The 15944-nt window shown below is 45.8% G+C and overlaps 1 protein-coding gene across 1 annotated transcript in view; it reads left to right on the top strand.

The window, feature by feature from the left end:
- GTPBP6 (GTP binding protein 6) overlaps positions 1–15944 on the top strand; it is a 74080-nt gene that overhangs the window by 54035 nt on the left and 4101 nt on the right. The window contains exons 8-9 of the mRNA XM_086934205.1: positions 1558–1706; positions 12295–12447. Coding sequence (XP_086790331.1) covers positions 1558–1706; positions 12295–12447 — 302 coding nt within the window. The remainder of the gene's footprint in view (positions 1–1557; positions 1707–12294; positions 12448–15944) is intronic.

The following is a 15944-nucleotide window of genomic DNA, read 5'->3' as shown; positions in this document are numbered from 1 at the left end:
TCCATTCCATTAACCCCTTGGGTGCTGATGATGATCACCGTCCGTCATGCACAGCGGTGGGCGTGTGCTGATGACGGCTGGGGGCCGTCATGAACCCGCCCACTACGGAAAACGCCGCACAGGCGCAGAATCGCAGAATTATCCAGATCCACACATATACCAAGTATATACAATTCAGGAAAATTAGAGTGAAATGAACTCTTACTTGAAGAGAAGAGCATTCCTCCCTGTGAACGATCACTGAGACATTTAGAGGACAGGTTAGAGATAAGTACTAGGACTCAGTGGGTATGTGATCTACGGCCTGTAATCAAGACTCGCCAACCATATTCACTAGTCATACAATATACTTGTGCCATGCCCCCTCCCAAGTTTGCACCCAAACAACATTAAAGTTTGAATAACTATAGAAATGAGAGGTGTCCATAAAGAATCCATCAACCAGATTAACACCTGCCTCATAGTGGTGGTTTTAAGCCAACTAACCAGATGCTGAAATTCAAATAGGCAGGATTTTATTAATAAATTAAAGACAAATTAAATCAAATTTTTTTCAGAATTGAAGATGATAACACTCACAAAGAAGTGCCTGTACTGGCTGGAGGAGAAAGGTATCCCAGGGCTTGTGGGATTCCAGAAATGACTATAATTACATGGAATATTTAAAGGATGCTTAAAAAAATGCTCAAGAAATGGATTGGCAGATTTACCGGTGTAAAGGTCGTTCAGTGCCACAAGTGGCTCTCTTGCTGACAGCAGTATGAGCAACCTGACAAACCAGTGCATGATAATTCCCCTGTGCTCGTGCTTCTGCTCTTCTCCTTTTCTGTGGAATTTTTACAATCACATGTTCAGTTAGGTGCAATGTGGAGTGCTTCTGGAGAGAAGCAAAAATAATGGGGCATATTATCAAGCATGGCGATAAAATTATCGCCGCTTTAGCGGCAGAAAACTGCTGCTGAAGCAGCGATAATGAACTTATCGCCGCTTTAGCGGTCGTTTTCTGCCACTAACGTGGCGATAATTTTAACGCCCGTCCTTGATAATATGTCCCAATATTCTTTAATGTAAGAAGAACCCCCACTTATTTCAATACTTTGCTCGAAGAACATTAAGTTTACCGGACAGTTGCCTCGCCATTTCTTTTTAACAGGTTCATTAACGCTTCAGTTTGCTGACATACACTGTGCTACTGCAGTCCTCTCTCAACCCACTCCTCTGCCCCATTAAAAAAAAAAAAGCTTTTTTCCAATCATGGTTTGTATGTGCTATGTTTGAACCATTTTTCGTATGGTTTATATTCAGCACTTGTTTTACCCACAAACCTAACCTTGTATACAAAATGAGTGCTTTTTATTGCTAAGGTCAGAATTTCCAAGTGTGTAAATAAAACCGATTGAGGTGCAAGGAATTAGATCTAGGCAAACGTAAGAATTGATAATGAACTGGATAATTCAGATTGATTGAGATTTTTACGCTTGTGACCAATAAGCTATGACTAATATGACTCGTTTATATGTGTAGTAATTTCTGAAATTAGTTCTTTTTTTATTTCAGGATGTAATTGTTCACGTGAGGGACATAAGTCATCCAGAAACCATCCCCCAGAAGGAAAGTGTCCTAGCAGTATTGAATAACCTTGAAATTCCAAGGTATCTGCTTGATTCAATTATTGAAGTTCATAATAAAGTGGATTTGATAGATGGGTAAGCTTTGGATTTTATTTTCCTATTTGGTGCGTGTTATTGTCTCAAAGAATGTATTCTTTTGATGCAGCGGGGTTCCGCCTGTATTTGCACAGTTACAACAGAGCATGTTCATTACAGTGAACATTGGTGTCTGAAAAGAGGGACCTTGTTCTTATTGTGTCAATAATCAATATTTTAATACTTTCACTTTCCATGATTTGACAATTTTAAGTCTGAAAAATGTTATGACTAGCCTTGCATTGTACATACAAATGTAAACACTGCACACCATTTCTTCTCATCTCTTTTCTAATCTCAGTTTTTTAACTTGGTCACATCTTGGGGCTGGTGTTGAAACTGCTCTACCTGCCACATCAGCAGTAGGATGTAATCCAGGAACAGGACATATGTCTTACATTAACAGCACATATTCCACTAGCAGAGTAAGGGGGATGCAACAGGTGTGTATCTTCCAGGGCAGAGGCAGGAGTCAATCATAGGCATTTATAGAGCGCTCTACTTACCCGGAGGGTCTCAAGGCGCTAGGGGGGGGGGGGGGGGGGGGGGTGCTACCCGAACAGCCAGGTCTTGAGCTTCTTCCTGAAGGCGAGGTGGTCTTGGGTCAGGCGCAGGGAGGGAGGGAGGGAGTTCCAGGTCTTGGCGGCCAGGTAGGAGAAGGACCTTCCTCCTGTTGTCGTTCTTCGGATGCGGGGGACGGCGGCGAGGGCGTGACTGGCTGATCGGAGGTGTCGTTTGGGAGCGTAGAAGTTGATGCGGTTGTTGAGGTAGCTCGGGCCTTGGTCGTGAAGAGCTTTGTGTGCGTGGGTAAGGAGACGGAAGGTGATTCTCTTGTTGACCGGGAGCCAGTGCAGGTCTTTTAGGTGTCCGGAGATGTGGCTGTGTCGTGGGATGTCGAGGATGAGTCTGGCTGAAGCGTTCTGGATCCGTTGGAGTCTCTTCTGGAGCTTGGCGGTGGTTCCGGCGTAGAGGGCGTTGCCGTAGTCCAGACGGCTGGTGACGAGTGCCTGGGTGACAGTCTTCCTGGTCTCGGTGGGGATCCACCGGAAGATCTTCCGTAGCATGCGCAGGGTGTTGAAGCATGACGAGGAGACGGCGTTGACTTGCTTGGTCATGGAGAGGGAGGAGTCCAGGATGAAGCCCAGGTTGTGTGCGTGGTCTGTCGGTTTGGGTGCGGTGCCCAGGGCGGGGGGCCACCAGGAGTCGTCCCAGGCGGAGGGCGAGGATCCCAGGATGAGGACTTCCGTCTTGTCCGAGTTCAGCTTCAGGCGGCTGGTCGACATCCACTCGGCTACCTCTTTCATCCCTTCGTGCAGGTTGGCTCTGGCGGCGGCGGGGTCGTTGGTCGGGAGAGGATCAGCTGGGTGTCGTCGGCGTAGGAGATTATGTTGAGGTTGTGTTGGTGTGCGATGGCCGCGAGGGGGCTCATGTAGACGTTGAAGAGGGTTGGGCTCAGCGAGGATCCTTGAGGGACGCCGCAGATGACTTTGGTGGCCTCTGACTTGTACGGTGGTAGACGGACTCTCTGTGTTCTTCCGTCGAGGAAGGAGACGATCCATTCCAGCGCCTTCTCCTGGATTCCGACGTTGCTGAGGCGCTGCACTAGGGTGCGGTGGCAGACGGTGTCGAAGGCCGCGGAGAGGTCTAGTAGGATGAGGGCCGCTGTTTCTCCGTTGTCCATCAGGGTTCGGATGTCATCGGTGGCAGCGATGAGGGCGGTCTCGGTGCTGTGGTTGGCTCGGAAGCCAGACTGTGAGGGGTCGAGGGATCGGTTCTTCTCGAGGAAGGCGGCCAGCTGCTTGTTGACGGTCTTCTCGATGACGTTGGCTGGGAACGGGAGCAGCGAGATGGGGCGGTAATTCTTGAGTTCGGTGGGGTCTGCTGTTTGTTTCTTGAGTAGAGCGCTGAGTTCGGCATGCTTCCAGCTCTCAGGGAAGGTGGCGGTGGTGAAGGAGGTGTTGATGATGTCCCGCAGGTGGGGTGCGATGACGGCGTCGGCCTTGTTGAAGACGTGGTGAGGGCAGGGGTCGGTCGGAGATCCGGAGTGGATGGAGTTCATCATGCGGACGGTTTCTTCGGTGCAGATCGGAGTCCAGGCGCGGAGGGTGGTGGTGGGGGGCGGTGGTTCGGTCGAGTTGGACGTGGCGTTCGTCGGTTGGGTGTTGAAGCTATTGTGAATGTCCGCGATCTTGTTGTGGAAGTAGGAGGCGAGGGAGTTGCAGAGTTCTTGCGATGGGGTGATGTCGTTGTTTCCGGCGTTGGGGTTGGAGAGCTCTTTCACGATGTTGAAGAGTTCCTTGCTGTTGTGTGCGTTGTTATCCAACCGGTCCTTGAATGCAGTTTTCTTGGTGTCGCGGATCAGTTGGTGATGCTTCCGGGTGGCAAGCTTGAGGGTGGTCATGTTGTCCGGTGTTGGCTCCCTTCTCCAGGCTTTCTCGAGGGCTCGGCAGTTCTTCTTGGAGCTCTTGAGTTCGTCGGTGAACCACGGGGCCTTCTTGCTGCCGGGTCTGCTGGGCGGGGTCCTCAGTGGGGCGAGTTCGTCCGCGCAGTTGCTGATCCACTTCGTGAGGTTGTCGGCTGCCTGGCTGGGGTTCGCTGAGCTGGCGGGAGGGTGCTGGCTCAGGGAAGCGGCGAGCTGGTCGGCTGTGATCTTGCTCCAGCTTCTGCGGGCGACCTGTTGCTGGTGGTGGTGGGTCGTCGTTCTTCTGAAGGTGAAGTGGACGCAGCTGTGGTCCGTCCAGTGGAGTCCTGTGGCGTGGCTGAAGGCGATGTCTTTGCTGGATGAGAAGACGGCGTCGAGTGTGTGTCCGGCGAGGTGGGTGGGGGTGGTCACCAGTTGCTTGAGTCCGAGGTTGGCGAGGTTGTCAAGCAGGGTGGTGGTGTTGCGGTCGTTGTTGTTCTCCAGGTGGAAGTTGAGGTCCCCCAGGAGGCTGTAGTCAGCGGAGGGGAGGGCATGCGGGCTGACGAAGTCGGCTATGTCCTCGCTGAATTGGGTGCGTGGTCTCGGGGGACGGTAGATCAGGGTGCCTCTGAGGGTGGTCTTCGGGTCGGTGTGGATCTGGAAGTGTAGGTGTTCGGCGGTGGTCAGGATGTCGTCGGTGTAGGTCGTGATGCGGATGGTGTCCCTGTGGATGATGGCGATGCCTCCTCCTATCTGGTTGGCGGTGCGGTCCCTCCGGGTGATCTTGTAGCCCTCTGGGATGGCGATGGCGATGTCGGGTGCTGAGGAGGCGTTCATCCAGGTCTCCGTGAGGAAGGCAACGTCAGTAGCAGTGGTGTCGATGAGGTTCCAGAGTTCGATGGCGTGTCTGTGGACTGAGCGGGTGTTGAGCAGGATGCACTTGAGGTGGTTGCTGCTGGTGTTCGTCTTGGCGGGTGCTGGTGCGAGGCAGGTCCGGATGCAGGTGAACTTGCAGGCGGTACAGCAGAAGGGTCCGTGGGAGCGGAGTTGGACATTGGCCAGTCTTGCTAGCCCTATGCAAGAGGGTGCTAGTTGGACATTAAATATTATTACAAAACTTCTCTTAATCCAATCATGTCAACGCCTGAACCTTAAATAAAATTCATACGCTGAATTGTTCTTTGGAGTTTTATTCAGCTGAATGACATGGGAGCCCCTTGAATCCCAGCAAGATGTCTGACAAAAAACTCTAAGCACAGGTAGTTATACTCTCATCCAGCAAAGGGAATTTACTTATCAGTTCAGTTCTTAGGCAGGACAAACAGATGTGCATTCATTACACGTGTGACAACTCCCACAGAGCGCTCTTTCCCTGCAGATACAAACTTGAGAAGCACTTGTAAATGCCAAAACAAGAACATCGTATATTACTATTTAGTCTTCCCATGCCATCCGGAGCAGAGCAGTACAACACACCCATAATTATTAGTTGCTGAAACAAGAGTGTGTATTGTTGCTGAAGCAATGCAGTCATGTGACTCCAGCAAGATGGAGTCGGTCTGATTTTTACATTTGCAGCCTAGGCGCCCACAACCATACCAATGCTGTTATCATCAACATTGAGTGCCATCTTGAGCTACAGACCGATCTCCTGTCAGAATATTCACGTTGATGTTTTCAGGGGGCTACAATTGGTGGGGTCTCCACATATCCTCCATTTTACATGTAGTCAATTCAGTATTGTTTAATAGAGCATAATTGTCTACTACGATTTGCTCTATGTTTATCCCTGTTTTCACAACGAGGAACCATTAAGCTAAGATCAAGCCAAAACCCAGAAATGTAAGTATTACTAGACGTTCTTTCTCGCTGGCAGAAGCCCCAACAATCAGTTCGGGCAACAGGTCCAAATGCCACCCAAAGAAATGTCTCATCACAGAACACCAAACATCGAGTATAACCTCACATTTCCACATTTACAAAAAGTTCTAACTATCAAGCAATTTTGGAGGTTCAAGCAGAGACACAATTGGGATTCATTTCATTGACCACATAGATGGTCACTTGGCCTTCATTAAACACTTGTATTGAACTAGGTTAAATCTTTTATTATCAGAGACAACTCTGGTGTGCAGTCTTTGTTCCATTGTGTGTCAGTGTAGTGGTGCCAATTGTTACTGACGTTTACAGTTGAATCTCATTGTACATCATTGAGATGCGATTCCCCATCCACAGGTACCCGCAAAGCCTTATTAACCATGTGTGTCTTTGGTACCTTCAGGAAACCAGTCCATACTCTTTGAATATCTTGATTCAAGAGATACAGAGTGGAGGAATTGCAAAACCTGGTCTCTAAAGCAGAATCTAAAGTTGTCAAAATAATAAATTAACCATCCTTGTGCATTTCACCATTCATCTCCAGCCCCCCATACATATGTCCACGTTCCTTCAGCGCACCGGTTCTAAAAACACCACATAAAAAACTATACTATCTAAGCACAGTCGACAATGTATGTAGGCCGTTCCCCTTTAGCCAGAGCTGCTGCAGTCCACACTATCTGAATTGTGTACTGGACTTGGCGAGGTGAGAGAAACTTTGTATGGCAAAACGAGGACAAACAATAGCTGTTTGTGAACTTGCACTAATTAAACCATTCTGGAGACCAGTTCCATTTGTTCAGGACAAAACTAGTCGACCACATGGTACAACATAGCCGCCTGTTAAAAGGCCTCAAAGGGTTCATCCTCCAGGATCTCCTTATGAGACGGAGGAGCCAACTTAACATGTGCAAAGCTAACCCTGCCTCTGTTACAAAAAGAAAAAGGACAACATGCCTGATTCCTAAAGAAACTCTTTAGGGTATGTAACGGCATGACCTGGAATATGTCATGGACAACCATATCTGTCCAAACAGAGTTAGCAGAAAGTTTCCCCAGATTACAGTTATATATGATGACTCTTGCACATTTGGTATGATGTCTGACTTGGAAGAACAATGTGTTCTTCGAAGTCAAGATGTCACCTAGATATTAAGATAGCACAGAGGTTCTACTGACACTTTAATAGGCAATTACATCTTGATGCCAATACTGACTTATCCCTGTTAACATTTAAGCGTGAACTCATAATATTAAGAGTATCTAGAAAACCCACCACCTGATCTTTCAGGTAAGTTAGTACATAATAAGCATATAGTGATATAGCTTGACAAAAACACAAAATTCATTTCCATTGGTGCAGGTTGTCTGGCAATGCAAGCCAGAGAGTTGATCACTAGGGCATTGAACAAAGAGGCTATCCGGCAGTTCTGATGTGTATCCCAAAATATTTGTATCAGACAAGTAACAGTCTTATTTGACCTGACTTTCCTGCAGAACAAATATATAGTGCTGTCACTTATTTTAAGAATGTTTAAGTCGTTATATTTTTATCCTCTGCCTTCCAAAGATTAGAGGTTAGACAGTAAAAGACCACTACTTACAGATTCTCCTTGTGAAGCTCTTAATGTCTAAAAACTAGTTGCAGCACTCACCAGAACAAATAGTCTGCTTAATGTTGACCATTACATTCAGTTCACCCTTACCTAAATGTAGCAGTAGGAACATTATAAGTCCTGCAGCCACATTACTGGCCCATCAATACTGTGAATTGAGAAGGAAACTACCTGCCTTCCAACTCCTCACATCATTACTAACAAGAGGAGCTGTAGACATCTGGGGCTGCCACCCTCCTTGTCAAGGTGTGCGTTTCTGCATCCAACCCACTAGCAGTTCAGTCAATAGAGGACTCTTGTACCCCTTCAATACAGAACAAGTAGTTCCCCTGCACCAATATCATTTGAAGGACATGAAAAGAACATTGCTGGCGTCTCCCCACAACAAACCACAGGAATGGAAGACCTTCGGCACACTGATCTCCTACCACCAGGACCTTTCATGCCAAATTCAGGTTGTATTATGCAAAACCTCCCATCCCCAGTTCTATACCACCAGGTAACAAGCATATGAATGATAAAGGCTCTGTATGCATCTAAAAGGCAGGGACATACAGCATTAATATGCATGCCTTTACCATGAAGGTAACACAACACGTTGTATTACATCGTGGGTATTTACCATGCATTTTTGTGGTATCAAATTTTATATATATATTCCTGAAAGCAATATAGAGCCCTCTGTGCGCCTCATGAAAATCATAGTGAAATGTGACAAAATTGATAGACATCTGTTACAGGCTTAAATTGGTCAACTTTACGAGAAAATTAGAATGGATGTACAACAAGAAATAGTTTCTAAAATGCATGATGAAATGACAACTTGCTTAAAAAAAAAGAAGTGGACATTAATAAAGTATGAAAGGCACGCAAAGTTTAAAGAGATAAGGTGGACTACGAGCGAGGACAAGTTTTCACCTTTGCCAGACGGTTCGATAATTTGAAAAAGTAGACATTAACTGAAGGAAACCGGGCACTAAAAGAAAACAGAGTGGGCGAACAAGCCTCTGAATACAGTTCCGAATTGGAGACTGAGTCTGAGGATGAGAGATTACCAGCGGGTTCCCAGACCAAGTTATCGCTAAGTGATGAATTGTATTTTTTACGTATGGACAGACGTCAAACCCTTAGACCAAGGGGGCAACAGCAAAAAATAGACAGAGGAGGAACAAAAGGAGAAACACACGAGGGAAACATAGCAGGAAACAAAAAAACTAAACAACAAAGATGGAGACGGAAATGCACAGGGAGTCTGCTATGACCAATGTCAATCTATCAAATCTAAAATTGACCATCTCTTAAAAGTGGATTTTATCTCTTGACCTAACCTCCTTACCATCACAGAATATGGATTATGCACAAACCAGAGTGGATATATTCAGATTTGTGCGGAAATTAAATTTAGCCAAGTATCATCTACAAACGAACATTTTAAATGCAATAGGTCTCGCATTTGCAAGAGCTTATGCTATTGGCATTGTAAATGACAATGCCTTTTATTCATGTGTTTTAAAAAGCAACACGTCAATAAAAGGCATTGTCATTTCTAAAGCTAATAGCTCAAACTCTCGCGAATACGAGACCACTTTAATGGCGGCCGTGCCTCTTTAGATGCTGCCTACCGTATTCAGGTTACAGTGAGCAGCGTCTAAAGAAAGGGGCGTGGCCAACATTAAAGTGAAAGTGCGGTATGTGGGTTTTTCACCCAAAAAGAAAAAATAAATAATTAAGGAAGGTTCTGTAGCGCGGCAGCTAAAGTGAAAGCGGACCACGCTGTAAATTAAATAAATAAATAAGCGCGCCCGCTAAAGTGAAAGCGGGCCGTGCTGTAAATTAAATTAAATAATTTAGGCTGCTATAGTTAAAGTGGACTGCACTAAAAAATAAAATTAAATACATTACTATTAATATAAAAGCAGGCGGCGAGGGGTTACTAAACCGAGATGAATATCTATATTCATTCCTAAAATTCATAAAGACCAAATACAACCACCTGGAAGTCTATTAATCTCTGCCAAAGAGAGTCTCTCCGAAATACATTGATTACTTCATACAAGGATATGTCCACATTGATTACTTCATACAAGGATATGTCCACAATCTACCCTCGTACGTCTAAGGACACTCGTGACATTTTAAAGAGGATATAGGACCTTCCATGATGTGATGAATACTTGTTAATCACGCTTGACATTTTCTCCTTGTACACCAGCATTAAACATGAGGATGGCATCCATGCGACTGAGCACTTTCTGAAAAGTAGGCAATTGAATCTGTATAAACACCCTATGATGCCGATCTCGATGATTCAGTGGTGCTTAAATAACAACTACTTTCTCTTTAACTATCAAGTTTTTAAACAGATTCACTGTACATGGGCACCTGCTTCGCCCCCAGCTAGGCTTGTTTGCATAGGGGCTGGTGGGAGGAGCGGGTGCTCATCAATGACCATGGGGGAGTGTGGGATCAGCATGTTGGTAGCAATACATCGATGATTTGGAGAGGTTCATTTCAGGTTGCTTTCCGTTTTTTACATATATACTTACCTGCCTGGTAAAGTACCTAGTGGTAAATATAAAAATCTACTTTATATACATACTTACTTGGTAAAGATTGTGTGTTAAAGGCTGTTCCCCAAAAGGCAGCAGTACACTGTTCAAAGTTAAAGGCACAGGCACACTCAGTGTGTGAAAGGAGGTGTAGTTGGTTTGTGAACTGTTACTGTGTCATGATTTAGTATTCTTGAAATCGTCTAAATTTGATGAATGTTGGAGCAGTGCTAATGGATACATTGAAATGGTACCAGATCCTGGGTGCATAGATGGAGGCGGCCTGATGCTTTGTTTTTCTTTTTTTGTTCATAGTCTCAAGTCTTGTAGTGTCCTGGCTGCCGTGTGCCAAGGGTCAGCAGAGATCGTGAAATTCCCAGCCAAATACATAGGGTTCCTGGTTGCAATGACTTTGTAAATGGTGCGGGACATCAAGGGAAGCCAGGGATGTTCTATGAGTGTAGTGGTAACGTGTCTTTACAGTAATAAACTAGTCCTCTACGTATCCAGCTTTCCTGTCCCTTCACCTTCTGTCTGTCTCCCCTTATTTCACTGGATTAGATGTCAGACACTAAAGGACTCCTTTTCTTTCCCTCAACCATCACCTTTTCCAAGTATCACCTCTTTCCATGATCAATCTTTGTTTTCTTATCTACACTAAATGCAGACCCTATGTCACCAAAGGGGGGTGGTGATGGACGGAGCATCTGAACCAATCAAACACTCGCACCCAGTCAACAGATCTGGGTTTAATCCATCACCGTTCTTTAGCCCACTCTGCCACCCCAGTTCAGACATGGCCATACGCAAATCAGTGTGACCCTGTGCCTCATGGGAACAGTCCAGCCCGAACTGCCAAGCCATGCCTTCCCTGGACCGGAAACAAGCTTCCGAGGACCGGTTTCTGGCATTTCAGCCGTCTTCAGCCCGGCTTGCTTGAATCCAGTGGCAAAGTGAGCAAGGGACTCACGTCTGAGCATACCCTGCAAACCTATGGCGAACAAAGCGGTACAAAAGGGGGTGGTGATGGACAGAGCATCTGAACCAATCAAACACTCACACCCAGTCAACAGATCTGGGTTTAATCCATCACCGCTCTTTAGCCCACTCTGCCACCTCAGTTCAGACATGGCCATATGCAATTCAGTCTGACCCTGTTCCTCATGGGAACAGTCCAGCTTGAACTGCCAAGCCATGCCTTCCCTAGACCAGAAACAAGCTTCCGAGGACCGGTTTCTGGCATTTCAGCCGTCTTCAGCCCGGCTTGCTTGAATCCAGTGGCAAAGTGAGCAAGGGAATCACATCTGAGCATACCCTGCCAACTTAGGGCGAACAAAGTGGTACAAAAGGGGGTGGTGATGGACGGAGCATCTGAACACATCAAACACTCACACACAGTCAACAGATCTGGGTTTAATCCATCACCATTCTTTAGCCCACTTTGCCACCCCAGTTCAGACATGGCCATATGCAAATCAGTCTGACCCTGTGCCTCATGGGAACAGTCCAGCCCGAACTGCAAAGCCATGTCTTTCCTGAACCGGAATCAAGCATCCTAGGACCGGTTTCTGGCTATCAGCCGTCTTCAGCCAGGATAGCTTAACTCCAGTGGCTTAGTGAGCAAGGGACCCACGTCTGGGCATACCCTTCCCACATAGGGTGAACAGCAAAACAAGCAACATGATGGTGATGGATTAAATCCCGATCTGTTGACTGGGTGTGAGTGTTTGATTGGTTCAGATGCTCCGTCCATCACCATCCCCTTTTGGACCCTATGTTACCCACATGAATGCATGAGGCGTAGAAGTTAGGGGCTCATGAATAGGCTGTAGTGATCTGTACATGGGGCTTTACAAACATTTTGTAGTAGATCCATGGCAGAAAAGCTGACTGATTGGAACACAAGGAGGGGAGACAGCTGATCATCAGACTTCACACTGCACTGCAATCTCCTTAAAAAGTAGTCTCATGAGTAATACAGCATGCTCCAGAGAAGCACATGGTGCTGACAAGCACAGACAAAACCATAGTTGAATTTGTTACTGCTTGCTTTTCTGGGTATTGTTGAAAGTGGGTGGATTTGAACCATTGCTACAGCATCTCAATGCCAGGGAGTGATCATTATGTGTGCTATTTTTTCCTAGGTACGAAGCAATGGAATCAAGTGCTTTGCCCATTTCTGCTCTTCATGGATATGGGTTGGATAAATTAAAAGTGGTAATTGAAAGCGTAGTTTTGAAACAAACAGGAAAACGAATCATGACCATAAAAGTGGACTTAACAGGGTCTCAGCTAAGGTATGTGAAAATAATTATTTGTATTTTAAATAAACCTGTCCATGAAGTTGGCCAGTTATGCATGACCTTCATATGTTGTCAAATGAAAAAATTATGTCCCTGTAATCTTCATCACCCTGAATCATAGTCCTCCTTGTCCAAGTCCTTACAATGTGAGAAGCCCTGCTTCCCAGACAGTGTTCACCACACCTTAAAAGCTCAAGCAACCCACATGATGATTATTTTTGTGTTCATTAAAGTAACACCTCTATATAAATCACTTCCCCCTCCTAACCTATATAGAACAAGCCAGTCAAAACTCTTGGATGTACAATCAGGGAGGGAGCCGATTGAACAGGGATGAGGACTATGAATTAGGGTAATGAAGATTACAAATAATTATTTCATTAGCCCATAATCTGTCCTCCTCACTCCAGTCCTCACAATATGAGGATATATCAAGCATTAAAGTTTGCACCGACATGCAGAAAATGAAAATTAGTATCAACAATAATTGTATTGCTAACTTAATTTCAGAACCAAACATTTTAGCTGTAGACTCTGGTTTACTCTGTAATGTTTAACAAAGGTTAGAGGTGTCAACTAAATTGCTGCTCTACAAAGTTCCTGCCAAGGCATCCCACGGACGTCAGCTCATGTTGCTGAGACTGCTCTATTGGAGCAGCCCTACATATTTCCTGGTGTCTTCGCTGCCATTGCTCTCGATAGCTTTCCATACACATCTGCTCACAATGTGGACATAGAGATTTTTTTACCCATTCTAGCTGCACTATAAGATACAAAAACAGTACTTAGAAATCCTGAAAACTCTCGTACGGTCTAGTGGTAAACCTCTTTTAAAATGAAGACAAGAAAGGATTAAAACATCTGTGGTTGTGTCAAAAACTGATAGGTCTTTCTCTTGTGAAAGATGGAATAAAGAATGGATCTTAGGACTGAATTTGGGATCTGGTCTCAAAACTACCCTGTCTGGTGAACAAAACCTAAGGTAAAGATGTGCGATAACAAGAGCTACTAATTCACCCAGTCTCCTAGATCAGGTTATTCCAATTAGGAGTGCCTCTTTGCTGATAATCAGGTGAAATTTGCTGATTCAGATGGCTCAAAAGGCTTTTCTTGTAAACCCCTCAAAACAATTGAAAGGTCCCATGTTGGAACAAGATTGGGCACCACCAGCTTAGTGAGCCTTAAACCTTTTAACAACATAACTACTATTGGTTACACATATATATCACCCACTGCTTCTCTAAGCGTTTGTATTGCTGCCCACTGTGACAACGTGGTACAAGCTAATCCCTTAAGGAACCCATTCTTTAAGAATTGTAATATTTTGCAGGGATCTACAGAAATAGGGTTCTGGTTTCTTACTGAAAACCATTTCTGCGTATAAGATGAGCGGTTTAAGGTTTCCTTGTTGACTGAATGTCTAAGGCTACTTGCTTTGAGCATTCTAATTGCTCCAAGCCTGTCTTTTCAGCTTCCAAGGAACTTGTCTTAAATGTAACTTGAATAGGGTCAAGATTGGGTGTTGAGGAGGTGGAGGTCTATTGTAAGATGATAATCGCCCTTCACTGACACAGGCAATAACAGGGGAAACAAAGGCTGATGGGGCCACAAAGGCAATACCAAAATTGCTGTCAGTTTCAACCCCTGAATCTTCAATAGCACCTTCTGGAGAAGAGCAATTGAAGGAAAAGCATATAATAACCGTTGGCGCCATACAATTGACAAGGCATCTACTACATGTGCTGAGGACACTATGGCCCCCATTTGGATGGCGGGCGGACTTTGCGTCTGTGCAAAAGATGGGAAGAATTGCATTATGTTGCAAGGCAAACAGGCCTATTCATGCAACTCGAACGGGGAACAGATCTAATTGAGGATTCCGGAGTTGGGAGCACACCGCTGACCTCTTCCGCCGAGGTCAGCGGTGTGCTCCCAACTCCGGAATCCCCTTTTTCTTGGCTCCCGGTAGCCATGTAAGCTGACAAGCTTGTTGGAGATGCACCTGCGCGCCAGAGGGGCAACGAGGCCCGTGGCGGATGTTTGGCGACCTGTTCTGCAACCCCAAAACTATCTCTACTGATGAGGGAATCAATCCCAAAACACGAGCTAGGCTCGTGTCTAGAGATGATCACAATACAAGTACTTACTTGCACCGATTGAGGTGAAATACTTTGGAAATTTGAACTTTGAACTGTTCGTGAAAATACTTGAACTGCACAGACCATGATGAAGTGGGGCGATACGGCGGAAGAGGTCAGCGGTGTGCTCCCAACTCCGGAATCCCCTTTTTCTTGGCTCCCGGTAGCCATGTAAGCTGACGAGCTTGTTGGAGATGCACCTGCGCGCCAGAGGGGCAACGAGGCCCGTGACGGATGTTTGACGACCTGTTCTGCAACCCCAAAACTATCTCTACTGATGAGGGAATCAATCCCGAAACGCGAGCTAGGCTCGTGTCTAGAGATGATCACAATACAAGTACTTACTTGCACCGATTGAGGTGAAATTTGAACTTTGAACTGTTCTTGAAAATACTTGAACTGCACAGACCATGATGAAGTGGGGCGATACGGAGGAAGAGGTCAGCGGTGTGCTCCCAACTCTGGAATCCCCAACAGATCTAATTGAATTGAGAGTTGGTTGCATTACACATCATTTTTTTAAAATATGTTTTTATTAGTTTTTCTTACAAAACAACAAACAAGCATTTCCATATTACTCATATTCAATACCCCTTACAGCAACAACCCCTTTATACAGGAGATTCACCGCCCACTATCATCCTGTTCATGGATTCATATGCTAACGACCCTTAAACTAGCCCCTGCTAGTCCTCTCCCCTTACATCATACTGCAGACGGACAGAGGCCCATCCCATGTTGTTCTTCAAGGCGTGCCCGTTCCATGGGAACTGGGTAGTATAACTGAGAATACGCTAACCCTCCTCACGCCCCCCTCTCGCTCCACCGGTGTGTCCAACCCCCAATTATCTGTACAATCGAAAACAACCTTTCCCTCAGCAGTACTTTACATGGTAATATCAGCTCAATTCGCTGTCGCTTCTAATCACTCCATTGCAGTGACTTCACAGCATGTCTGTCCCAGGGGTATCCCCACTGCCCTCATATTTCAAGATTGCCCCGTCTGTGTACCCAGGTCTGAGTCCACATCTGAATCTACCTCTGGTGCTTGCAGCGCCATAACTAAGGCCTCCCAAGCCTTTGCAGTCTCTAGTGCCTTATCGTTATTAATCCGCTTGGCTTGCTGAAGTCTAACTGTACTTTCACTCGACGCCCATTTAATTAGCTCTGCCTTCCACCTCGCAACGCTAGGCCCTTCCCTCGACTTCCAGTGCACTGTTATATCCCTTTTAGCCAACAGTAATCCTAGGTCCAAAAACGTACTCATGATCTTCAGTTTGGGGGTATGCGGAAACCTGTGCAATAAGCAGGTACCCATGTCAGGCTCAATCCGTCGTTCCGTGGTTTCACAGA

Source organism: Lissotriton vulgaris, chromosome 8 (assembly GCF_964263255.1).
Source record: "Lissotriton vulgaris chromosome 8, aLisVul1.2, whole genome shotgun sequence".
NCBI classification, from domain to species: Eukaryota; Metazoa; Chordata; class Amphibia; order Caudata; family Salamandridae; genus Lissotriton; species Lissotriton vulgaris.
Note: the sequence above shows the minus strand (reverse complement) of the source record. Positions and strands in the feature narration are given on the sequence as shown.